Source organism: Vidua chalybeata, chromosome 6 (assembly GCF_026979565.1).
Source record: "Vidua chalybeata isolate OUT-0048 chromosome 6, bVidCha1 merged haplotype, whole genome shotgun sequence".
NCBI lineage: Eukaryota > Metazoa > Chordata > Aves > Passeriformes > Viduidae > Vidua > Vidua chalybeata.
In genome coordinates, this window is record NC_071535.1 from 10,967,590 (window position 1) to 10,994,054 (window position 26,465).

At 38.7% G+C, this 26,465-nt stretch overlaps 2 protein-coding genes across 3 annotated transcripts in view; both read right to left on the reverse strand.

The window, feature by feature from the left end:
- Positions 1-12,773, reverse strand: part of DYNC1H1 (dynein cytoplasmic 1 heavy chain 1) — a 44,883-nt gene extending 32,110 nt beyond the window's left edge. The window contains exons 1-19 of the mRNA XM_053944441.1: positions 12,499-12,773; positions 9,998-10,085; positions 9,229-9,402; positions 8,751-9,006; positions 7,658-7,844; positions 7,211-7,482; positions 6,874-7,101; positions 5,324-6,400; positions 4,829-5,008; positions 3,749-3,898; positions 3,341-3,487; positions 3,054-3,194; positions 2,745-2,921; positions 2,530-2,640; positions 2,328-2,447; positions 1,882-2,121; positions 1,204-1,359; positions 721-834; positions 6-116 (exon numbers count right to left, since the gene is read on the reverse strand). Coding sequence (XP_053800416.1) covers positions 6-116; positions 721-834; positions 1,204-1,359; positions 1,882-2,121; positions 2,328-2,447; positions 2,530-2,640; positions 2,745-2,921; positions 3,054-3,194; positions 3,341-3,487; positions 3,749-3,898; positions 4,829-5,008; positions 5,324-6,400; positions 6,874-7,101; positions 7,211-7,482; positions 7,658-7,844; positions 8,751-9,006; positions 9,229-9,402; positions 9,998-10,085; positions 12,499-12,763 — 4,194 coding nt within the window. The 5' untranslated portion in view covers positions 12,764-12,773. The remainder of the gene's footprint in view (positions 1-5; positions 117-720; positions 835-1,203; positions 1,360-1,881; positions 2,122-2,327; positions 2,448-2,529; positions 2,641-2,744; positions 2,922-3,053; positions 3,195-3,340; positions 3,488-3,748; positions 3,899-4,828; positions 5,009-5,323; positions 6,401-6,873; positions 7,102-7,210; positions 7,483-7,657; positions 7,845-8,750; positions 9,007-9,228; positions 9,403-9,997; positions 10,086-12,498) is intronic.
- Positions 12,774-17,476: 4,703 nt separating this feature from the next.
- PPP2R5C (protein phosphatase 2 regulatory subunit B'gamma) overlaps positions 17,477-26,465 on the reverse strand; it is a 75,085-nt gene continuing 66,096 nt past the window's right edge. For both annotated transcript variants that reach the window (XM_053945054.1, XM_053945055.1), the window contains 3 exons: positions 25,590-25,662; positions 23,169-23,285; positions 17,477-20,409 (listed from right to left, as the gene is read on the reverse strand). In XM_053945054.1, coding sequence (XP_053801029.1) covers positions 20,278-20,409; positions 23,169-23,285; positions 25,590-25,662 — 322 coding nt within the window. In that variant the 3' untranslated portion in view covers positions 17,477-20,277. The remainder of the gene's footprint in view (positions 20,410-23,168; positions 23,286-25,589; positions 25,663-26,465) is intronic.

The window sequence follows — 26,465 nt, forward strand, 5'->3', positions numbered from 1 at the left end:
CTTACTTTCATGTAGCCCTTCAGAAGTCTCTGAACATACTCATAGGAGGCGTACTGTCGCAAACGGGCAGGGAAATTTTTCAGTTGGTTCAACAGACCATCCAAGTTTTGGCGAAGCTGTCAGTAACACAAAAGCAATGAAATCTTTCTCTACAAGTCCTGTGCACATAACCATACAAATTACCTATACATTTGTTACGGAAAACTCTCTCTAATGAGACGTTAGCAACAGGACAGCTCTTACAAGTGTTATCCTCAAGATGTGGTTACTCTACAGTTGAGAATGTAATTTTATTTGACTGATTGGGATTTATGATGCAGCCTTGTCACAGGCAGTTAGTTTATAGATTAGTGTTCTTTCTGCTCTTTACCTCCTGAGCACTGAACTAAAATCGATGCTGTTTACCCAACTGTATAATGAAGTTTCCCTAATGAGGTCCAACAGACTATTTAAAAACAGCAGCTTCTTCTCTGTAGATGCAGTCCAATCTCAAACTATGGAAGCTGCATAAATTCCCTGTAAGATTACTTAAATTATGACCATCCTGTGAATATTTACCTTAGCTTCAGAAGAAACATGCTCACAAGATACTGAAAAAGGTACCTAACCACTGAAAATTATCTAGACTGACAATAGAGCATGTCTGTCTCAAGAGGTCTAATTTCTAATTTGCATATACTTGTAGCAGTTACACTGTTAATGTACACAAAAGTGAAGTACCTTGCGAGGCTGTACTGAAACCCAGGGTTGTTCTTTCATTTGATCAATTTGTTCCCAGACCTTAGAGAGTTCAGACCAGACACCTTTGAGATCCTGCAGCTCTTCTAGGGCTACCTGTAATAAAGAATGTATCAAAAATCAGCAGTTATTCCTAACTTCTTTAAAGTCAATAGCATGGGTGAGTTAAACAAAATACTTCCAATCCATCAAAAACCTTTGCATAGCTTGCCAATTCAAAAGAACTGCAACAGCAAGTGACCAAGATGAAATTTTCCATCTCAGTTCAAGTAACAGTTTCAAAAGAATAAGACAGTCAAGGAAGAGATCACAGAGAAGCTCTGAAGGCTACAACTGAGTCAGTGTGGAAACTGTGCCCTGATATTAGTACAGCACACACTACAAGTCACTCTCCTGAGGGAGAAAATGATGGAACTGAAACACTTTTATCCAGAACTGGCAAGAAGGTGTGTGAGCAGGTTGTACCTGGACGCGCTCTTCACTGCCACTGAGCAGTCCAGTGTCTGTAAGTTCCAGAGCTTCCTTGGCCTTGGCACACTTCTCACGGTCATCCTTCAGCCTGCCGAATTTTCCTTCGTAAATGGTAAGAGCTTGAAGAGCCTCTTCTGGACGCAGATTTCCCTAAAGTTTGCATGGGATACATTAATCCAATAATCCTACAGTTACGTTGAAGGCAAGTTAAAAGTGGGGACTAAATATAAACGTTGGTTTGTCTCATTTTTTTACATTTCCATTTTGCCGACTATAAGACAACATATTATTCCACAGTAAGTCCCATTTCATTTTTACATGCAGTTTTTTGCTTTACTAAAAAGCACTTCAGAAAAAAAAAGGCAAAAACCTTGCTTCTGAATCCTCCTACATGCACATTTCTGACATATACTTGTTTCAGACAAAGCTCTCTCTTACAGGAAGTAATTTACTTTTCTGCACCTAAGTGAGGCCTACGTCTTAAGGGTAAATTTCCCTCTGCAACTATTGCCAAAAATCAACACACTGGCAGGTTATTATAGAACCCTTAAAAAGACTTTTACTATCACCTAAAATGAAAAACTTCAAAAGAAGCATAAAAACTAACTCTCTACTTCTTATCGAATGCACAAAATCTACTTCATTCACTGAATATTAACCATCACTACTTACTGTTACAGGCTTTGTTTTCTCCCAGTCTGTCAGCAAGTCAGTTGTTCGGCTCTCCACTGCACGATCCTCTTGAACTATTTTCATCTGTAGATTTGCTACTTGCTGTTGAATGGCAGAATCCTTCCTACGCATAATGTCATTAAAGGCACCCCATTCTCCTTCGATGTTGTCAATGTACAGCCAAGAGGAAGGGAACTGGAACCTTTGTTTCTCAAGCAAGCGCTGACCATTGCGATAAAGCTACAAGACACAGTGGATTCGAGTTAAAAAGAAAAAACTTAATCTGCAAGGCTAAATAAACATACTTTAATAAATGCTCACTATAGAGCTCACAGGATTTTTAAGAACATGAAATTCAAACCTGTTTTTAAGACGAAGCTGCATTTTATGACCTAAGCCTGACATTTCCACAAGTCAGAATCATTAGCAAAAGACAACAAACATACCTCAACTTGCTTTTCAAACTGTTTGATTTTACGTTTCAAGGACTGCACGTATGTGATGAATGTCACAGCATCTGATGTGCTAGCAGTGTCCACAGAATGCTGCTCCAGCTCTTGACGGGACTGTTAAGGGCACAAATCAGTGTTTTAGCATTCTACAACAGTTGATCTGAAAGCGAAGAACTGGAATTAAGACTTTTCTTACCTTAGAAATTTGTGAATGAAACTCTGTCATATTCTGACCAAGCATTTGGCCAAATTTGCTGAGCACCTCCTTGTGCCAGGAGTCATACTTCAAGTTGACCTTTGATTGTACCTACAAGTGAATATTGTTACATAATAGTAATTTGTCACCCTTGCTATTTTCTGTTATTCTGAAATTCAATGCATTTATCACAACAAATAATTACAATTTCTCACCTTGCCATAGTCTATGACAACAGGTCCAAACTCCTTTCTGGTTTCTGCATTATCAAATGTTCCTCTTGCCTTTCTTATCTGAACCAAAAGGGCCTGCCACTTATTCAGGTCTTCTCCAAGACGGTTGTATATATTTTCAGCCTGCATATCCCACAGACACTGGTACTGCAGCCAAACCTAATGGAGGTATTTCACAGTGTTCAGAACTTCTCCAGTATATTCCAAAACATGTGTTTCCCTCCAGCTCCCAGGAAAACTGGAAGTCCATGTTAATTTTAGCTGTTCCATTATATCCTGTCAGCCTCCTACCTTGACATACTGCTCCACTTCAGTCACAATTCCCATGACAGCTGAGTATGACTCCTCCAGAGCTGCAGGGCCATCAGGCATCCTTGTCAATGCATTACGATAGAACTTCTCTTCCTCAGACAGCTCATAATGCACTCCAACCTAAGAACCACAGTTTTACTTGTGATATACAAGAATTTCCAGGGCACTCAGGTTTGGTTATAGATCAACACACTAATATGTTGAGGACATTTAATTATTAAGAGAAAGCAATTGCTCTGACTTAGATACAGCTTCATTACACCTACCTGGTATCTCTGACTTTGAATTCTTGGCAGAGACAGGATCACCATTTTCCAAGAAAACATTTCTTGGTAAAGTTTGTATCTACAGTCTTCAATTGGTGGATTCAAGTATATCACCTGGTTGGTTATTCTTAGTTCATGTACAATGTTCTGCGGAAACAGTAAAAAAGCCCAGTTTTACTGGCAGATACTGCTACATATAGACAAGAATTTTGGACTTCAAGAAGTACTTTTCAAAAATCAACTTGCACTTAAATGGAGGAAAATATTTCTCCAAAAACAGATGCAGAAGAAATAATTATCTACCATATAGGCTTCAGAAATAATTTCTGCATTAGTTAATTGACAATACGGAAAAAAACTAACCAACCAAAAAAATTTAATGCAAAAAAAAACCACAGGAAAACTTACTTTGATCTTGGGTTCACCACCAGGCTTATGGCTCACTTGAGGAGCATCTGTATCCATGTCAACTTCTGCTTTGTCATCTGCTTGTCCCAGAAGAACCTGGGTCCAGGCCCTCAGTCCAGCTTGCAAACGAACACCCAGGATTCTTTCAATCTAAAGAAAATGAGGCACACTGGAGGAAGAACCTGCATATTCACTGCATGAAGATCCCCACTATCAATATATTCTGACAGGCACACTACAGCCCCTCAAAGAACCAAGTGCTTCTTTACGAAGCCATTCCAGCACCAGAAGGGGTTTACAAGAATTGGAGGGACTGTTTGCTAGAGCTTGTAGCAATAAAACAGGGAATAATTGGTTTTAAATTGAAAGAAAGGAGGTTTAGATTAGGTATTAGGGTGGCGAGGCACTGGAACAGGTTGCCCAGAGAAGTTATGGATGCCCCATCCCTGGAAGTGTTTCAGGCCAAGCTGGATGGGGCTTTGAGCTACCGAATCAGTGGCATCACTGCCCATGGCATGGGGGCTGCAACTAGATGATCTTTGAGGTCTCTACCAACCTAAACCATTCCATGATTAGAGGTTTAGGAGTTTTGGTAAATTTGCACTGAAAAAACTTCAAAGCTTCTCCTCATCCTCATGGAGTTTAATGTAATGAAATAATTTTAACCATATTGAAGTTGGCCTAATGACCAATAATCTGAAACTTAACAGGCAGAAGCAAACAGTATGATGGCAAGAAATCTTTGCTACCAGGATAGCAAATTTCCACCACCCTTTATCTACCTTGCTCCCCAGCATCCTCCAGGCTGTCAAACTGTATCAAACTTTTGTCTTCAGAAGACAAAACTCCCCTTGAATTAATTAATCCCAAAAGTCAACAGCAAAAAAACCCCAACACAGGTCTTGCATCTTCTGCATACCAAAAATACACTGAAATTTCCAGGGAATGAGAATTTAGTCTCTGGTGTGACTATAAAGAAAAGTCTCCCTGTGTGACTATGAAGACAATAATCAAAATATATTTTGCACCTGAATAAAACGTTACCTCTAAACATATACTACTCTTCGATCTCAAACCTACCTCCATATCCAACTTATTGACCCAGATTGGCAAATTTGAGTATGAATGAAGATTTAAATCATCCACAGCTTTCTGAACTCTGTTCAAGATTTCAGAGAAAGTCTTGTGATCATACATGCATGTTTCCAATGATCTCACTTCCAGGTCTATCTTCTCTTCAATAATGAGCAGATCATCCACCTAAGATAGTTCAGGAAAAATGGGATGTTTAGTTTTGACAGGTTAGATCAAGGAAACAACTATCCAGTAATGGTTAATCATTTATCTTTATTTGGATGCAGCAATCCATTGATTTTAGCAATATCAAATGAAAATAGTACTGCTAATAGCAATTTTAGCACCACAAAAAGATCCATCTAGTTGGCCGATTTGTGCTGACTCACTCAGCTACTTAAACCAAGAGCTGCAGAACTGGTTCTCAGCTATCCAATGACACTTTTGGATAACCACACATTACTGAATTATAAATGCAAAAGTTTTGCAGATAACACAAACCTTTTCCTGGAAACTGAAGACAGTCTCAGCCAAGCGTTGTACATATGGATCAAGCTTGTATGATTCCCACACGAGTGCAATTCCTTCTGCAATCAAAGCCTGCACCTCTTTCTTCAAGCCAGCGACCAGCAGTGAGATAGTATTACGCTCTTCTACTTTCTCACATGTTCGCTCGTATGTGCGGACACTTTCAATTAGAGAAATAGCAAATGGATAGAGCTGGTTTGCTTGGTGAGCTTTGTTGACAATTGCTAATGGGACACGGAAACCAAGCCACTTCAGGTTTCGGACTTCTTTTGAAAGTGTAATTATTTCTGGGAGGAAGTTGACTTTCAGTTTCAGGACATTTCCAGTTCGACCTCGAACACGAGTGCTTTCGATGGTGAAAATGCGACCAGACACACCAAGGTTGCGTTGCTGAACTTTTCTTGCCCAGTCATCAAAGATCTCCTGAGTGTTGAGCTTCATGCGAAAGCTATCTCCATCCTGCTTTAGCTTCTGACCTTCCACATGGTTCTCCCAGCCTTTGCCAAGGACATCCTCCACACGCTTCATGTAAGCGGTGAGCTGCCTGTCGATCTGTTTTGCCCAAATGATAGACCCAGACACAGGAGGCAGGTCACGAACGTGACTCATTTTACACGCTTGACTCTGTGGGTATTGTACTTTAAACTTGTCATGAAGAGACTCGATATCATCTTTCACACGCTGGATCAACTGCGTTTGGTATTCGCGAATGGCACCGCGAATGTGAGGTCGGACAAACAAGGCGTTAAAGCGGGAGAAGATTCTGAACATTTCATTGGCATTCTTTGCTGTACCCAGCTGGTCTCTCAAACGGGCTGTTATTCTTGTTTCAACTCTATCAATTCTTTCATCATAGCGCTTCATTGCTGCCTCCCAGGCTTCTGTACCTTCTTTGGAAACATCTAATCCATCTACTTCCTTAACATTCTCATAAGCAAGATTGACTTCTTCAATTGCATTAGCATCTGCAGCATCAAAAAGGACTTCTGCTACTTTCATATCCTGTGGTTCAGGTACCTCTCCTTGATTTTGCTGAGCAACAGCTGTTACCTACATTAGAATCACAGTTTAGTGAGTTGGATACTTCAAAATTTCCCTGGAAATAGCAAAATGCAGTTGGTTCTAAAAAATATTGCACAAATCCCCTACCAATCAGTGATAAATTCTTAAAAAACTTTCAGTCATACTTCAGAACTAACTTCCAGTAGGAAGAGGGCAGCACAGCTACTTTACAAACTTCCACTACTCTGCAGCATAATGTCATTTTCCACTGTGGTTTAGCCAAATTCAAGGATTTAAACATTTATTAATCTCCTCTCTGTTATGTCTAGACTTGCTGAGTTTATTAGCACGAGCATGTATTATGTAATGTAAGTCAGAATTAAAGCTAAGCCTATTGGCAAGGGTTCAAAACTAAACATGGAAACTGAATGTTACGTTACATTTGTGTTGATAACATCAAGTAATAGTAACACTCCTGAAGAAGCCACACAGATTTTCTGCTTGGTAACAACCAAGATTACCTGAGGTCGCAAGACTCTCACAATGACTGCTCTCAGCTGCTCATGCTGACGCCTGAATTTCCTCATTTGATCAAGACGACTCTGGAGTTTCCTGTGAGCAGGATTGATGCGCCACACCATCTTCAGGTTCTCTTCCCTTTTTCTCTTCACGATATCTCTCAGCAGAACTTGTAGCTTCTCATATTCATCATCCCAGGTTTGGAATACTTCAAAGCATGCAACCATTACCTGAAAAAAGTTTTAGAACAGGTACTTTAACTCCCAAATTAAATGCTTCCTGCAAGTCACTGTCTAACACAAAAATACAGCAACCAGTATCATAAAGCCATGAACATACCTTTTCAAATTCTTCATAGGCCACATGCATCAATTTTCTGGTTCCCAACACTTTAAGCAGCTGAGAGCTCAGATCTCTTGAAATAGCCTCCACTAAACGCAATGCCCTTTGGATTGGGTATTTTGTGTTCCTGATTTTTCTCAAATGGGTAAATATTGCAACAAGGGCCTGTCTGATTTTGTCCAGCTCCGTAGCAGACAGCAAGTCATTCAGTGGAAAGTCTTTCATCAGTGGATTATAGTCATTCACAGTTTCCAGTGCCTGTTTCAGACCTAAACGGAAAAGATTTTGAATATAACTTTTCATTTCATTAACCAAAATCTCTATCTGTAACTAGTCCAAGGTTCCTCTAAACAACACTGCTGTTTGTACCACATTGCTCAGGTTTTTTAACAGTTTAAGTTGTATAGGACATTTGAGAAAAATGTCATTGAACAGATATTTTACCTGTGTCAGTATCAAAGCTGACAGTTGCATGGAAACGTTTGCCATGTTTCAGAATGTCCAGAGTCAGCAGAACCTCTGGACTTTCACGTTTTTCCTGAATGCGGTACAGAGCCCTTTCCAAATTTAACCAGAAGCTTATCTCCTGTAATGCAGTGCCTGATGCAGGATCTCGATCTAATTTGGTCACCTTCAAAGTAACAGAGAGAAAGAAAAGGGAGAGAGAAAAGCATTTAATTTATACACTTCAACTGTAAAAACTTGCTGTTACTAAATATAATTGAAACACGCAACAATTGCCAGTTATTAATAATCCAACCTCAGACAGTTTTGGCACTCATTCTTTGAAAAGTGTAGGAACTGTATGCAACACGTGACAAGTGTAATTCCAGAGATCCTAAAGGTTGGTTTTAGGACCCTCATCTAATAATCTTCAGCACAGCCTAAAAATGTCACCTGCCTGCTTTCCTGAGCAGTGTCTCTATTCTGGTTAAAGGCAGATGAGCCAGGCAAGATAACAAATGTTTTATGCTCTTAAGTAAGGAAAGACAACACTGTTCTGTAAGCAACAGGAGTTTCCTGAGCATACAAAGGCAAAAAAGCCAGACTAGTATCTCAGATGCTGTTTTTGAGTAACACCAGCAGAACAGCATTCTTTTGAAAAGTAACAGGAAGAAGTAGGAGATTACAAGATAGGGCTGGAGCAACCATTGTGAACTGGTTGTAGATGCACCAGGAGCAAATAACAAAACAGGCCAATTCAGATGTGTCACTCAGATCTGCTGTAAAGATTTGAAGAACAGTTACAAAATTCACAGGGTTACTGCCAGTTACTTGAGTCTATTACAATATATAAAACATAGTAATACTCTTGGTTATTTGTCAAACAATTTAGACTAGATTCCAAATTTGCTCTAGGCTTAGCCTTATTTTAGACTAGACTTAACCTAATTTAGACCAATGTCTCTGGTGACTCAAAAACCTGGTCTCAGATCTTCAGAGCATCCTGCATAAGCAGCATTTTACCAGTTAAACTGCGAAGAAAATACACAATTATTTTTAGTTGTTTTTTTCCCCCTGTTCTTTATTTGGTTACCTTTTGTATTTCTCTAATCCAGCGGTTGACTCCAGACTGTAACTGATTAAGGAACAACGGATCCTCAGCCTTCTCACCAAAATCTGTAACTTTTGGTTTTTCTCCACGTTCATAGCACTGCTTGGCAACATTAGTAATGGTTGCATGAATGGGTAGACTGATCTCTGGAATTTCAATATTCTGTTGCAAATGCAAGAGGCCCATTTCGAGCTCTGCAATCTTTTTCTCAACTGAAGGAGCCATCTTATCTCCATCCCTGAAAAAGCACAGATGTTTCCATATAAGAAGGCAAACCAAAAACAATACATAACACATTTAGACCTGAACTGCTTCCCCAGAATCAGCAACAGCATCATACCAACTGTGTGCTTAAACAATTCACACGATTCACCTTGAAGAGTCACTGTTTGTTACTTTTTTAAAATCATTAAACACTTTAGTTCATTAGCACAGAAATGCAGCGTTTATACTGAATTACCTGTCTGCTTTGCCAGATTCTCGGATATAGGACTTGAAAAAGGGAGCAACAGCATTGCTAATGAAAGAGTGCAATGTTTCATATGGAGAATCTTCACTGAGAGTGAGCACTCTCAGCTGGGAAGACACTGGTTTGTCTGCATCGATCACTGCTGTACGTTTAATGAACGCCAGGCTATGGAACACAAAGGAGAGTTACTAACCAATCATCTGACATTTAAGTGACACAATAGCTTAAATCTGACTGCAAGTTTAGGAGTCAAATGGCAAGCTGTATCATCATACTTCACAATCTTTCTTCTAAGAGACTTGAATACAAGTTTTCCTAATAAATACATCTTTAAAGTTCAGCAATAAGCAAGTTGAGCTATCAATAAGGACTCTGAAATAGGGGCACACTAAAGAAAAAACACATTTTACAAAGCTTCAGAGTCAAATATGCCTCAATTATAAGTGACAAATATGTAACAGATAGACATAACCAAAGAATACTGAACCCAAGTTGTGTATGTTACAGCTGCATGTATGCCAAAATTAATACAACTTTGTTTCTTTAACCCCATAGCTAGAAGTCCTAGGTCCATTCCTTTCAGCTTCATGACACACCCTTTTTTTATGAGAGCCTCTGCCTTGAAAAGCTATTGTCCCACTTGAATAAAAACGCTGCCTGAAAGCACTAGGTAAAGCGGAGGTAAATTTGTAGGTAAATTTGCTTGTACGAGTTTTACAAATATAGAGTAGAAATGTTAAGAGCTATTTTACTAATTCACCTGTTTGACTTTATTCCATAATGAATGTCAGTGCTGATACTGTAGGAAATGAATTCTTTTTCCTCTTCTCCTTCATCTCCCACATCCTCTGCAAAAAATAGACTATGTAAGAAATGCTTAATTTCTAACACATCTGCCACTCCTTCTCAACCACCTTCTGCTATTACCAGACTATTTTCTAACCTTTAAGCTCCACACCAACTTAATTAACTAAATTAGGTCAAATGTAGCTTTGCAATATCTCTCAGATACAGAATGGGTTCACTGTCTTTAAACAAAACTCCATTAAGATTTAGGTTGCTATAAAAATAATAAAGCATTACAGTAAGTGAATTATAACTCACATTCTGAGAGAGAAATCCACAATACAGAATGTGCATTTATTTGCAGAGATATGTTGCCAGGACAACTATGCCTCAGTGAGAACATTAAACAGCTGCTTTTTTCTTCCAAAGGTGGCCTTTGTATTTTCAGACACCTACTTTGAAAATGATTTGGAAATTAAGTCTCTGAACAACAACAACAACAAAAAAATCTCCTGACAGAACAAAAAGCCAAGCCATGGGAAAGACTCAGGCATTAGCACAGCCAGTGCATCCCAGATGATGTAATTGCTGAGGATGCAGGCAGCCGTGCTGCAATGCAGTGATTTCAGTGCAGGTTACTCCTGGTTGGGGGACACACTGACTGGACACATTACAGCAGACTCTGCCCTGCTCTGTGCCCTGCAGGCTGGGGAGCTGCTGATACCAGAGAGCAGCTTTCATTATGCAGAAATAGGCCTTCTGTTTTATTGTACTTGTAATCAGTAATCTACTTCACGCTATGCAGTCTATGGACAAGCTTCAATAATAATGCTGTTTTTAATAGTGTCAGAGCTCTCCATATGCTGCTGGAGATTTCAGATCTGTTAAGTTTGAACACCTGGCTGTCATTCACAAAATCCACTCTGCCCAAGTAACAGCTATTAAACCAGAAGACATGGACATAAATGGCATCTGTGCATGATAAATTAGCATCTGGCTTTTGACATGTAATAAGTCTCTCAATTTCTTTTTATGCACACACATATAACAATATCTATGCCATGGGCCTGGAGATAACTGATCACCACTATCTTTATTATTTCCAAACTGAACTAGGGATAACCATTCTTCTGATCCAGGCATAGCAAAAATGCAGGAATCATCTGCATTAATATTAAATGGTTTTCATTAAACCTTATTAAACACTGTATCCTGAATTCATAAAGACAGGTGTTCTTTTGTTCTCTTTGAGAAAATTAATCCTACTGAAAAAGAAGTCTCAAACTTTGGAAGGGGAAAGAGGAGGATAATCTGGATATAGGCAAAAAAATAAACAACGATGGGGTATTTTTAAGCATCATCTAAAGTTTACAATTAATAGACAGTGAATGAAAGAACCCCCTTGATGTTTCTTTTTGTGTGCAGCAACTGCAGGGCATATATCAGGATGTTAAACTATTTCTGTTGACATGTTAAATAATGCAATATGAAATACGATTTTATTAGGATTTGATATATACAGGAAAAGAACCACCAGCATACTAGGAGCAGCGATTCAGAAGCTTAATGGAATTTTGCAAGCTCACGCTGACAGGCAGGTAGCCATTTACAACTGTAGGGGCTGCTTTAACAGTAAAAGCCTGCATTATTGATGAAACCTTGCTGTATTTTTTCACTGTTTATTAGGCTGCATTCTGTGACACTAAGAGCCTATTTAGCAACAGATTCGTTGTCAAGTCATTTTCGAAATAAATAATCAGTAACAGCAGCATGTGAGTAACAAAGACACTCAAACTACAGTCTCAGCTTAGCTGCAGGATTTCATGCAGCATTTGATGCGGTTCTGAGCGCAAGCAGCACGGCCACCAGGCTTTAATAACTAAACAAAGGCACGGCAAGGTCCACATCTTCCTTTGTCAATTACAGGAACTCCCTAATTAACCATGAAACGACGGTTTTTACAGGTCGATTCAGGCTGGGGTTATTTTCTTCCCCTTTATCTGGGGTTTTGGCGCTCTCGTTCTGTTTCAGAGCGGCCGCCTCGCCCAGGTCACTTCCCGAGCAGCCTGGCTGCCGCAGGAGCGGTGCCACGGCCGACTGACGAAGCACTTTGGGTGCCTTTCCAAGCAGGACCGGCCGCGGCCGCAGCACGCTCGGATTTGCGCCCAGAGCGAGCCCGCAGCCCCGCGATCCGCCTGGGCCCCGGACCGCGGAACAAAGGCGGCGGGGGAGGCCGGGCCGGGCGGCGGCCAGCGGGACCCGCCCGCAGCCCAGGCTGTGCCGCCACCCCCCGAGCCTGACAGCGAACCCGCGGTGCCCGGGGGTTCGCTCTGAGGCGGCTCCCGGCCGGGGCCGCGCTGAGGCGGAGCGGGAGCGGGGCCGCGGCGGAGGCGCGCCCCTCCCACCCGCGGCAGGGCGGCGGCTGCGGCCGGCAGCGGCCATTTTGCCACCGCGGCCGCTCCGCTCCCGCCTCACCTTTGAGAGTGGAGCGCTCCACCAGCACCGTGTGGACCTGAGGGTCGGAGAGGAACTTGCGCATATGCTCTACGGCGCCCTTCTCCTCTAGCGCCGCTTCCAGCGCCGCCGGCGCCTCGCCGCCATCCTCCAGCAGCAACGGCACCAGCTTGCGCAGGTGCTTCTGCAGCACCGACACGTCGGCCACGTTCTGCACCGCCGAGCCCGACACCTCCATGCCGCCTTCCTCGCCGCCGGGGCCGCCGCCCCCGCCGGAGTCGGACATGCCGAGGCAGAGGGACACCGGCCGGCACCGCGCTCCGCCCGCTCGGCCGCGCCCCGGCTGAGCCCGCCCGCCGCGCCGCCAGCCCCGCCCGGCCGCGCCGCGGGGGAGCCTGGGACGGGCGGCGCGGCCCGCCCCGCTCCGCCCCGCCCGGGCAGCGGCCGCTCCCCGCCGCCGCCTATTCGTAGAATCATGGAGCGGTTTACCTTGGGAGAGACCTTAAAAATTACCCGGTTCCAGCACGCCTACCATAGGCAGCAACACCTTCTACTAGACTAGGCTGCTCAGGGGCCCATCCAACATGGCCTAGAGCACTGTCAGGGATGGGCATCCATAGCTTCTCTGGGCAACCCGTTTCAGTGCTTCGCAATCCTCACGTCCTCCTAATAGCTAATCTAAACCTATTCTCTTTCAGTTTGAATCTATTCCCCTTGTTCTGTCACTACATGTTCTTGTAAGTAGCTCCTCTGTGCCTTTCTTGTAAGCTCCTTTCAATTACTGAAGGGTTCCTCGCAGGAAGCCCTTCCACAAGGGTTTTATCAGTGGTTTATTCTGGAAGGAGAGGATGGGATGTGAGCGACAGGGTAAGGCAGCAGCCTTCCCCCCACTGTCCTGGCAGCAGCACCTGGGAGAGATGTGTTCTGCTGCTGCTGCCTCCTTACCCGGAAGATAAAGCAGGCCCGAGGCTCATTTGTCCAAAGGAAAATAGTGTTTGTTTCATGTGAAAAATTAACCCAGAAGCCATAAGGTCAGGTGGTGAAAATTACATATTCCCATGAAGAAAGTAGCAGGCCAACTGCAAGGCTTCTTCAGTGAAATATCTCTGCTGCTTTACATACCCAGCCCAGCCAGCTGTACTAATTACAGTTTAATCAATCTGGCACCCAAACCATGAATCCCAGTCTTTGGTGAGACCGCTTCCCAAAAGCAAAGGACATAAAAGGAGACAGGGACAAAGAGTACATCAGTGAGAAAGGGGATTTTATTAAAAATGAAATAATTTAAGAATTTAATTTTTAAAAATTCCTAAACATCTGTTACAGCTGCCACATCTCAGTGTATATTTGACTGATTGAGGTATTAGATGAGTTTAACTCACTGCTGCTGAGATGGACGATCCAATTCCTTCTTGCCCAAACTACTCCCCCAGTCCTGGCTGCCACTTGGAGGTGTCTGGGAGAGGGGAGGGGGCAGTGAAGTTCCAAAGCAACTCCACTGACTCCCCAAAAGTACACTAGGGATAGTGGGTGACCCACAGACTGAAACTCCAGTTTTTGCTCATATGGAGGTAGAAAAGGGAATGTTGCCCCCAAAAGAAAAGCAAAACAACCATACAAAACTACATCTGAACCTCCCATGCATTTCCTCAATAGATACACAGGGAAATGCACAGAGACCCCCAGGCCCAGGATCTGTTCAGATGTACTGCCCAAGAAGTAAGGAGGCTGGGGTGGAATATCCTGCCTAGCAAAGGAAGACCTGATCTGTAAGCCTCTACACAAGTGTAACTCATAATTAAAGTGTGTATGTCCAGATAGCACACTAGAAATCTGGGAAGCCCACCCATCTATCCCAGCTCCTCTATTTCTACCAAGGGAAAAAGGATGCCATGCTCAGGCAAGCTCTTAAAGCATTTATGAGTCTAATTTAACTTTGAAAAAACAGATTTCTTAAGTAATAAAAATCTCAAACATTCCTCTCTGGAAGAAAAATTATATGTTCAGCAACTAAGTTTCAACTGCAAGATCCAAAACTAACAGGGGTGATTGTTTTTCGATGAATCAAACATATTTAAACCCCTCCCCTCCCCCGAAAGGTAATTTTTTTTATGAAGAAAAATAGTGGTAGCTACTTACCTGAATACTCTGTTCATAGACTGGTTACTGAGACAGTGTTTAAGACAACACTCACCTATTTCAACTTTCTGAATCTAGTTTGCCCACACCTTGTAATTCTTCTACAAGCAGGTTGTTTCAGGATTGTGTTTCGTATGAAAAAAAGTACAAACCTTGCATGGCTGTCTGAATTCCAACAAGGCTATCCTGTTTCTGGTCTTGACTGACAGGTTTCCAGGTTAAATTAACATTCTGGATGTGGAGATGTTCTTTAAAGGGGTGTTGATAATATTCCTAAGCAATCTAGATATATCTCAAGTGTAACTTGGTATCTCTTTGGACGTGAGCTCAAGCAATGATTCCAAGTACTGGCATGCTCATTCTTCTGGAGCAGTCATCATCTGCTGTGCCAAACTGTCACAGAATTTCTGTAGCTTGCAAAGCAAGATACAATATCTCACTGATGTAAAACTGTTGCCAGGAAAAAATGCAAATAAGGAAAATAAGGAAGTAGAAGAAAGTGGGTCAGGGATAGGAGATTAAAATTCAAGTAAATATTTATATATATTGCTGCTGACTTGCAGAAAAAGTAAAAACCCCTCAACAAGTCTCATCTTACTGTAGGTTTTAAAATCAGAAATGCTCCATGTGCAATTAAGTCTTGAATTCTGATATCTAAGTGTTAGGCCACTTGCAACTAAAAGCCATGTAGGTAGAGACTTTGTATTTCTTTAATCACTTCATCCTTATCTACTGTGCTAAGGGGAGCAGGACGAAGATGCAAATTAAGTTAAAGGAAATTGAGGCAGAGACAAGATAAACTAATTTTTAACATAAGTTCTCTTCTGCAGTCAAAGCCTACAGAGACAGAAAGGGCTTTTCTTGCTCAATCAGGGTGAAAAATAAAAATAATTTGCCCTGATCTGGTTCTAGTTAATTATGTATGTCCTTTTCCTGGGCACACAGAAGGCCTGGCCCTTTTAACAGGTGTGAGAAGTCACTGAAATCTGCCATCCAAAGCACAAGATGGCCAATATGACACATCTCCCATATAATTTAACTAAAGATATGTATTTCAGAGAATCATAATGAAAACAGGACTTGTCAAGATACAAGATTTACTCCTAGCAAATGCAATACAATATATGTAGAAAGAAAATATTTTTCAGCAATTATAAAAGAAACAACTTCAGTGGGGGAAAAAAAGGATTTTTTCCTATACTTAATATTAATTTAGTAGTATTTGAGGCCAAAAACAAAGGAAAAAATCCCAACAAGTAACCATTAGAGCAAATCACCTCCTTTCCTATCTCTAATCCTCTTTAATTCTAGAGACTGTAGTGGAAAAATTACTATGGCAAGTTCTTCATGCTAGCAGGAAGCCTCTCAGTGTGTTTTTTTAGATCACAAAAATGCCTAAAACAGCTCAAGGCAATTATGTGACTGCCCTCTCCCCTCCTCACCACAGGGTCAGGGCTTACAATCCTTCCTGTGCGTGTGCAGACCTCCCCGGGGCAGGAATGAATGCAGTCCCAGCGTGCCTGGCTCCAGCGAGAGCCAGCTGCAGCCGTGCTGCTCTTCCAGGAGCTGAGGAAGGAATAATGCACTGCCTTCTTTTAGCTCCACAGTAAATTCTCCCTTGGGAATTTGTTCATACAAAATGTTTAACTACATCCAAGTTTTATTTCATAAAGTAAAGACAGCTCAAGCCAAGTCTCCTCATAAAAAAGAAACTATAATCCAGGGAGACAGTGATATGGTAATGAGAATGGCATTTCTTAATTAGCTATACACAGTTAGAGTCTCCACAATCACTGCACACAGTAAGGACAAAATCCAAGGGGCAGAAGTGCTCCACTTTTAGGTGGGTGGCCCATAAAATGATCCAGAACATGGATAACCTGAAATCACAGCTATCTCCTGTAAGTACATTTGTGAGGTACATAAAGCAAATGAACGTATCTCCAAACACAAGCAATATGTGCTACACTAGCACCTTCCTTTTCAATTCTACAAAGCCAAACCATGAAAAGCAATGCCAAAAAAGGCTGCTGGTCAAAGCCCCTGAGACTAATTCCCTCAGAGGAAAAAGATTAAAGGTAATTTCCTAAAAAAGCTGGCAACTCACTAAAGCATTTATATGGAAAAAATGTCATCACTCTCAGTATTTTAAAATATTGTATTTTGAAATGTATTTAACCCTGATTTCCAAAAGTGACTAACTGGATCCTCAGTTGTTTCAGTATCTTGTTTTTCATTCACAATTTGATGAGTTTACTACTAAGCTCATGCAGAAAACTTTCTTTCACTACACAGACCTGACTTGTAACTCAAATCCTACATTTGTAACTCAAGCCAGTAGTCAGCTCCTGATCCCAGGCTCAATCCCCCCAACTCCCCCAGTTAGTGAATGTCAGCTTTATGTGAGTAATTCCCTTAGTTCTTTTAAAGATTTTTATGGATTGCAGAGGGAAGACAACTCTTACTGCAGACTTTAGTTTTCCCCTATATTCTTGCCATCTGATTATGTATCAAGTACCACAATATACTCCCAGATTTTATGGCTACTTTGCTTGAAGCCTGTCAATACACAAATGTTACAGGGGAAAAATTCTATGGTATAAAAGATGCATTTTTCATATTTGTAGATTGGAGTACTACCAAATTTTTGTACTGATTGCTGTTCTACAGGAAAAGTCTGCTTTTCCTATCAATCATTCCTGCTTTTTTTTTTTTTTTTCTACTTAATGGCCTTTCCATAATTTTGTTTTAGTTTCGTGAAATTTATGAAGTTAATTTGTAGAGATGATTCTGACAGCAGTGATAATCTGAACACACCCCCAAACACCTTGTGTTAAACTTAAGTTTCATGATGAGCAAATAAAATTCACATGTTCTTTATTTGTCCATATAATACACCTTTTTTTTTTAAGTTTTAAAATTAGATAAAAGCATATTAAATGGCAGGTGTATGAAGTTCTTCAGAAACAATGCCAGAACAAAAAAATTGAATTACAAAATGTTAAAAAATATGTAGGTACATTTGAACTTAACATTCCACTAACATATAATGTTACAGATATTGTCTAATGAAAAATAATTGTGCCACTTACCTATTTTTGCTGTTTCTAGGAACTTTTTATTCTGTACATAGGACAATTCTGTACAAAATATGAAGTCTACATTTTTATTACTTATTACCATAAAACAAGGTACAATGTATGTACAATATTAAAATGAAGCCATACTAAAGCCACACTAAAAAGACACTTGTAATATTACTTTTGACATTCCTGATGTACAGGTGTAATTTTGGAAAATGGGGGAAGGTATCAGACAGAACTTTATGAAGAACAACAGTCACCAAAATTCTACTTAAATTTTTCTTTTTATTTTGGATGTATTACTTTTAGAATTGTTTAGTACAAGATTATACGAAATATATAAATATTGATAACAAACATGCTAAACCATTAGTGATGGTAAGAATTTGGAATATTGCCTAAGCAAATGTTCAGTGACCCAAAATTTCAAATATGCCTTTATAGAGAACTTGAAGCATCTAGATTACCACAATGCTTCCCTTTTTTGGTGAGTGTTTATCTTCAATAAAGAATAAAAATAAAATCTAGACAGTGAAAGATGTTCTTATATGTTGAGTATCACACGATCAATCGAACACTGATATACAGTTGGGTTCCCCCCCCCTTGGATAACATAAGAGTAATTCCTTTCAGCAATCTCTTGCACAGACATACTGAACACCCAAAATCAAAGGTAACTGATAATCTACCAGCTAAAGATGGAAGTTCAAACAATGGTATATCAAAATACATAGACGTTGCTTTACACAATTAAAAAAGCACCCTTTTTCCCTCAAAAGTAGAAGGCATCTTTAAACTGTTTTCATATAGTTTATCCTAATGGTAAAGCATTTTCTTTTTCAAGTTTTACAGGAAATGTTTTCAGACACAGTGGACATTCCACTTAAAGGTTGGGCTGGTCTTTAAATTTAGGTGTTGTAAGCCAATATTTACCACTCACAATTTTCTTCCAATAGACAATGTAACAAATATTGGAAATTGAATGTTAAATGCAACCAACGAACAGCAGGCACTACATCTGCACAAGGTTACTATGAATGTCTGCTTTGAGCAATACTTTTTTTTTATGGATGCAGGAGATGTTATACTTCCTTAAAAAGTAAAACAAAACTATTTTTAAAGAAGCCACGTTTTTTATCTCTTTATGCATCAAGACATTAAACATTAAGTTATATCATGTTACTGCCAGAGACAAAAGAAACTAATCACCCATTTAGAATAGCAGAACACATTTCAAACAGCTTGTAAGCAGGATAAGTAAGTCAAAATACTGGCCACCCTGAGAGAAATCAAATATTGAAGACAAAGCACTATATTTTTAAAGAGATTTTCCTCCCGTGCTTTTCCATCTACAACAAAAAGCTCATTACATGCAAGTAATCTTGTGGAATATATAGCAGCATTTGAAGATCATCAGCAACTCAGATGCATTTTCAGTTCACTTGTGAGGTGTATTTGCAGCACATGTGCTCTTTACAACAACAACAAAAATATTTTCACTGTAAAATTATGGTCACTATCTCCTCAGCTCTTAGACTCATTTAAAAAGAAGCAGAATGGAATTCAAGAGTCTGTTCTTTTTTTTTTCTTTTTTTTTTTAATTTTAATAAGCTTATGATGTTGTGTTCATCTTTCAGATGAAAACTGATGCAACTGAAATCACACATAGTATCTGCCACAGAATACTGAACTCCTAGAGCCCAAGAAAAATGCTGAGTATTAAAAGCTCAGATAAGGGAGAAAACAATGAAAGAGTTATTTTACTGACTTGAAAAAACTTAAAATGAAATTTTATATTCAGTCTATTCCCAGTCATAGTAAACAAATTTTCATTTTAGGAAAAATTCTTCTACCAGTTCATATCTGGAATACTGGTGCCATATTATACACTAAAGACTGGAAGATATGGCTTTAAATATACATAAAGTATTAGGATGTGGTATATATAGATATATGTATCTTTACCCTAAGTAAAAGAGAAATGAATTTACAGAATTCTTAGAAAGGAATGATGACTGAGGATTGTCATGAATGTTACCAGCTTGTAAGCCATGTTTTATAATACGAAAGAATAATTGTATTTTCAAAACTGCTGGTATATAACAAGACAGCAATAATGTTGGAACAACTGTAAAGCTGAGAAATCCTAGAAAAAGTTTAATACTTAGAGTTGAAGTAATTTTACTTCTGAAAACACACGTTTATCATTAGTACCAACTATTGGTCATTCACTTATTTAGATGGAAAGATTTTATGGAACACTTTTCTCAAATATGACTATAAAAACTGCATGTTATCAGCTAGTTGGTACTATGGCAACACCTCCAGGAAATTGTGTCCACTTGATTATAGTCAACCCCATATTCTGCAAATGGAACTGGGTAATTTACCATTGTTTGAACTACTAATCTTGAGCTGCATACTCTATTAAGTTATTGCCTACAGAAATGGGTTGAAGAAAGCTTTGACTTTGTGTGTAACTGATTGGTATGGCACAAAAAATTAAGTTCTACTGTAGAACTGAGTCCAGAAAAAAAAAAACAACTTTTCCTCCAAAATAATATTTCACTGTAATAGTTTAATGCCCATCATGTGATATTAATTCATCAGCTCTGCAATGTGATTCCAAGGCTTTCATGGTATAGATATCCTGAGGCAGTTCTGACTTGCGTCGCACAAGAGGACGATCTTTTTTCTGATCTTTTTGTGCCTGAAATAAAAATAGAACAAAGTTAGCCAAACATACTAATTACTAAACATTACTTAAGAGTACTTTTTGTATGTCAGTATGCTCACTTACAGGAAAAGAAATAAAAAAAATCTGGAAAAAAGTTTATACTTTCTCCTCTTTACCCTACCATCTATGCAGTTTCACATATTAAAACCAGTACTTTTACTAAGAGGAAAACTAGAAACAATTATGAAATTCTAAGATATTAAAAATTATGACATCATTACCATTTTACCAATGCTCTCTCAAAACCCGACAATATACCTAACAAAGTACCTTTAACTTTATAACTTTTACTTAGCCATTTATTTATTGGCATGTTCAAAGTTAGTATGTCACAGTGGTCCAGTTTTATTGTGGCAGAGCATTCACTAAAAATGCTCACAATAAGTCTCATACAGAAAAAAAATTCCTGATCTACTTTCTTCAGTCAGTCTATGCCCTCTTCAGTAGGGACATTCTGCTGTATTGCCAGCCTCTGGCATAAACTTTACTTACACTGAAACTATATAGATCTTTATGTAGTTTCTCAGTTCTGAAGTTTAACTTAAGAAACAAAGCTGTCCTTTTGATTGCCTTTTTTTGTTTAATTGGTAACTGTAGTAGCTCTTGTTTTAACATCAACTGCTGATGGTACATAGCAAGCGATATATAATTGTCTGTCCAGTGTCCTCTCAAAGACTGATGCAGGGATGTTACCTAGCCTGCTTTCTGCAATACTCTAATCTTTAATCAAATCTTTTCCTGCCTGGTGATCCAAACTTATTCATCCTCTTGCAGGCTTTGTTTTTCTAATAATAAGAATTCCTGATTTAAAATATTCTATTAGGTCTGCTAGGACAGGATCTTTCTGTTTGAAAACTTGGATTATACTCTTTTAGTCATCTCACTTCTTGCACACTTTGTAAGTAAGAAAAGGGAAGAAAGCATGCACTTGGAGAGATGTCTAGGGAACACCCAAGTTTCAGAATTTTGTTTACAGTTTGTTTATTTTCCATTAGTTTTATTTTTTAAAGTCCCCACCCTTCCTTACAATCATGGGTGGTGGCAAATCAAGCTCATTCATAGGGATATGACGCAGTAGTTTTCCAGCTGGAATGCTACCAATGAAGCTGTATATAGCCCAAACTTTATAGCTCATGAAGTTGAATTCTTTGTAGAAAAGAAGGTAAGACCTAGATGAGGGTCCTTGCTTTTAGTCTGGGCTCACGTTACTGTTTCTGCATTTTATAGTGTATAATACTGGCCCAAATCCTCAAACTCTTCCAGCAGCTGGGACTGGGAATTTTGTTCTTAACTTCTTGTCCCAACTACTAGCACAGAATTCTACTCTGGCTGCTTTTCTTCCAGAACTGATGCTGGAGCACTCAGACTTAGGAAGTAGGAATTTTAATGCTCTCTGGCCAGGACAGAAAGTGAACCACGGTCTCATAAACCCTGAGAAAATAGTTAAGTGTTAGGAAATAGCACAGTCAAAGATGGACACCACTATGATCAACACAACTCTAAAATTAAGCAGTACTCATTTTTCTAAATAATTTTGTATGCACCTTTCTCCACTAGAACTGGTTCTAGGCTCTGGAGCAATTGAAAGAAGGCCCCTTTCTCCCTCATGTGGGCCTGGCTAAGCTACCCAAGGTATGAAGAAAGGCAGAGGATCAGAAACATTATTCAGCCCAGTGCTCCTCATTGACTAGCTCTATCCATTATTCTTATACAGGGGAATACTACTCTTGTTCGTTGCCCTGGAGAGGGATGTAATTCAGCCACCAAGATTTATATGTAATGCACAGGGATCCACAACATACATAAGAGTTTAAATAACAGCAATCCCTGAGTGTGCCTTAGAGGTATTCCAGCATTTCTTTTAATTCCAACCTTCACCCAAAACACTATGTAACAAATAATAAGTAAAATATAATATTGCAGGATAATTACAATGGAATTTTAACAAGTAATTTAGGAGTAAGTAATTTAACAGTAATTTAAGAGGTTAGGCTAACCACATGCTTATTTTTATTAAATGTCTTACTGGGTACATTGGTTCAAATTAACAGACTTTCTCTCCAAACTCAACTGCTTTTTCTGGGTCCAATTCTCCAGTCTTAGACTTTGCTGGATTTAGACAGATTTATATTGAGCATTAACTAACGACAAAAGGATGAAAATGACCTTGAGAGTCCTCGCCCTGCAGTGGGTAATGGAACCTGACAGATGGTGGACTGAGGAAGAAGACCCATGAGTGGGCAAGACACACACTTTACATATTTTTTTAAAACACAAGAGCTTCAACCACTATGAAGGCTTGAATAACAAGCAAAAATATATAAAATATAATCAGATTCTAGTACTGACAAGCTTTTCTTATGAAAAATCAAAACCATTATATTGAGAAGAGACTAGAACATGATGTTGTAGATTTTAGCTATAGCTCTCACTATCCTTGAAGCATAATCATTGCTCTCATAATGACACAAAAAGCTATTCCTAAGTGAAAATAAAAACAGTTTCTAAGGAGAAACCTTAAAAGAGACTATGTAGCAGATTCACAGGCATTAGAAACATAACTCTATTTCTGGCTGCTAGATTGTAATTTGAAAGTAGCAGCCCTGGTGAAGCATATTACTGGTGAACAAATGGTTACAGGGCTGAAAATATAAGCCAAGTTTATAATTGACAGTCACCTACAGAAATTAATTAATAAATTGGAGCACTTTGCTATCTTCATAAGGCTTTACCTGACAAGCCTCTTCTTTCACTGTCTTTTTCAGCGTCTGCAAATCTTCAATTAAAGGCCCGTCTGTTTCCATTGCAACAGGACTGTTCAGCAAACTCGTGTCACTGTATGTTGGGTACTAATAAAATGCAAAATGTTAAAATAATCATTCTTAGTCATAACAACTAAATACTAGGAGTGTATTTGAGCATTTGAATGATATGACTAGTTATCTGAGATTAACTTCAGCATTTTACACTTCCAGGGGCTAAGTAATAGATTTTAGAATTGAACTCCAATACTTTCACACTTGGCAGAAATATCCTGATGAAAAATACAGTCAGCATCAAAAAAAAAAAGATGGTTTGATTATCTGAGACGCAATTTTAAAATACTCAGATTTTGTCAGTATTGCATGTCTACCTTGGCAATCTGAAACCTTATTAACACATTGTCAAGTGCTCTGTGAACAATATAGTAATTCAAACAAAATCATGTTACTTGCTGATGCAATTTTGTGTTGGAAGAAAAAATACACTGTTAAAAGACCAAATATACCTAATATACGTTTAATATAATTTCAAACCAAAACATTAAGCTTTTCTGTCTTTGGAAAGAAAAACAATTATAGAAGTATTTTAGGAATTAAAAAAACCCCAAATCTTTGCTGTCCAGTAATCTCAGTATGTCGGATCTTATTTTAATTCAGATGAACTGTATACAGTTTTGAATTCAGAACTTATTTACACACAGACTTTTTCATCTGTTTTTCCTCATAAATATTTTGGTATCTGAGTATACCAGTAACTTAATGCAAATGAGAAAAAAATTTAAAAATCCCCTAACAACAAGGATTTAGCAAATAGAGTTATAATGTTTTTAAATCTTAAACTGTACTTTTATGTCATGCAGAATCAGGAACAGCTCTGAACAACAAGAATCATCAGTTACTAGACAAACAAAAAAGTTAATAGACATTCCAGGAAAAAAGAAACTCCTAAAAATCCATTATCTAGAGTACTAATAGCATTTATATCCTTATGTCAATTCAGTGGAGTATTCAGTAATTTGTATTTTAAATTTCTTCCAAATATTAGCTTTTTTCAAGCTGACTATGCAGAACATACTGTATACAGATGGTATATGTTGCAGTATAAACCAGTATCAGAAAATGTATTTACAAAATGTTCCCTGGAAAGAAAAGGGAATTGATACTGTAGAACTCTGAATTTTTCTACAACTCAATCCCCTTATTTAGCCAAACAGATAATAGCTCATCATTTGTGATAGCAAATGACCATGTATATCAATTACTCTTCAAGCAAGGTTTTTGTATGACTTTTGTCATTAGGGAAATGTTTTGTCACTCAAAGTCAATTACTGCATTCATAAGAATAGTCCTTTTTGATTCATTTAATTGATCTGTTGTCAACTGACATTTTATTAATTTTAATATATTTTACTTAAGCAGTTTAATAATTGCTCTCTGGCAATAACCCAAGAGGAGAAAAACATTTACGAATTTCCTCTTCTCAGAATAAGAGATTACCTCATACTTTCTGTTTTAAAATAGCACTGAGATCAGAAAGCATCCCACTTCTGTTTACAGAGTACCATTTCTCCCTCTTCCACTACTTTAAAGTCAGCTAGATGGTGTTGGAAATATACAGTACATTAAGTTTCTTGCTACAGTATAACAGAATTCTGGCTGTGAAGTAATTTAAATGTTTGAAGGTTTTTTATTCATAGCAGAAAAACATGTGACTGAGCTAAAAGAAAACTGGCAGCAATCTCCAAGCAAATGAAGGGGGTGGGGGGGGGACGACACCCAAGCCAAACCATTTCATTCTCCCATAATTTCAAAATCCAATGAATAGTCTAAAGGACCTTTGTTTTGTTATCATAATTTGAGTACATCATTAATGCTGGACAGGATGGTTCCTGCAGGAAAGACCTGAGGAGCAGGGTCACCAGCAGACCAGCCCAGTGCCAAGTATGAGAACAAATGCACCAGCCAAGAACATAAAATGTGAATCCATTTGACACGAAGGAAAATTGACCAGTCAAAACTCACAGTGTGCAGAAAGATCTCTTTTTGTAATATATTGTTTGCAAAACAGCTTTTCAAGAGAAGCCAATTATGGCCTCTCTATATTTTTCCATAATTTTGCACAATAACTTTTCAAACTGCGATACGGAATAAGTCCTATTGTAAGGAAAGGAAAAAGTACTTCATATCATGCTTTTCAGAAAACTTTTTTAAAAAAATAATTACTTGCACAAGAGAAAGGTTACAAATTTGAAAAGTACTTTTATTGTGTATCTTTCATAATACAATTGGTGAAATTCCTTTATTTCCATGATCAGTCAGACCTGTTTTCCCCACTGATATTTAACAAAATTAGAGTATTTAAACATGATCATGTTAATCTTTTCTAAATACCTGGGGATTTGATTTGGCTAGATTTTCTATTTTAACCCATGCTTCTTCCCGTTCCTTCAATTTTAGCTTCTCTCTGGAAAAAAAAAATCATATAGAAGTAAAAGAATTCAACAAAATAAATTATTTAGTTATAGCTGTTTGAGTCTACTGTCCAAAACACCACTGCTGACAGGATAATTTGCATCATATCAATACCTCATGATCTCAAATCAACATTAAAAGGGAAAAACCTCAAGATTTTCTCATGAAAGCAACAAACTGGCTGATACCAGTTTATCTTTAGCACATGTACATTGTTAAAAGTAAAAATTAAAACAGAAATGAATTTTGATCTAGGCTGAAAGCACATTTGTATTTTATTTCTAAAATTAGAATGCTATATTGGTAAATAAGAAGTCAGTAACTAACCATGAAAAGGGCAGAGAATTTTACTTGTCAGCCCAATGGCTGCAGGTAATAGGTTAAAGGAAAAGGCACCAGAGATATTTTGAATTGAACTCGAATAGAGAAGTACCCAACACAACCATGCTCATTGTAGAGAACAGCAAGCCCAGAGGGATGACATAAATGCCTTTTTTTAAATAAAGTAGAAAAATTTGGGGTTTTTATGCCTAATGCAATTTGAAAATGTAAAATCTAGGGTTTGTCTTCCTTTCTTTCTTACAAATAAACATCTTCTTGCAGAGACTAGAATGATCACCTGTCTTTGAAGGCTGGTAGAATTTAAAATAATTTTGAACTAAGAGTGCTAAAAATGCTCTCAATGCACAGAGCAGATGACCCAAATGTCAAGAAAAAAAGGAAGAGCTGTTATATCCAAACACAAACACAATTTGCCTCCAGCTCTCCATTAAATTAATTCAAGATGGGAGGTAG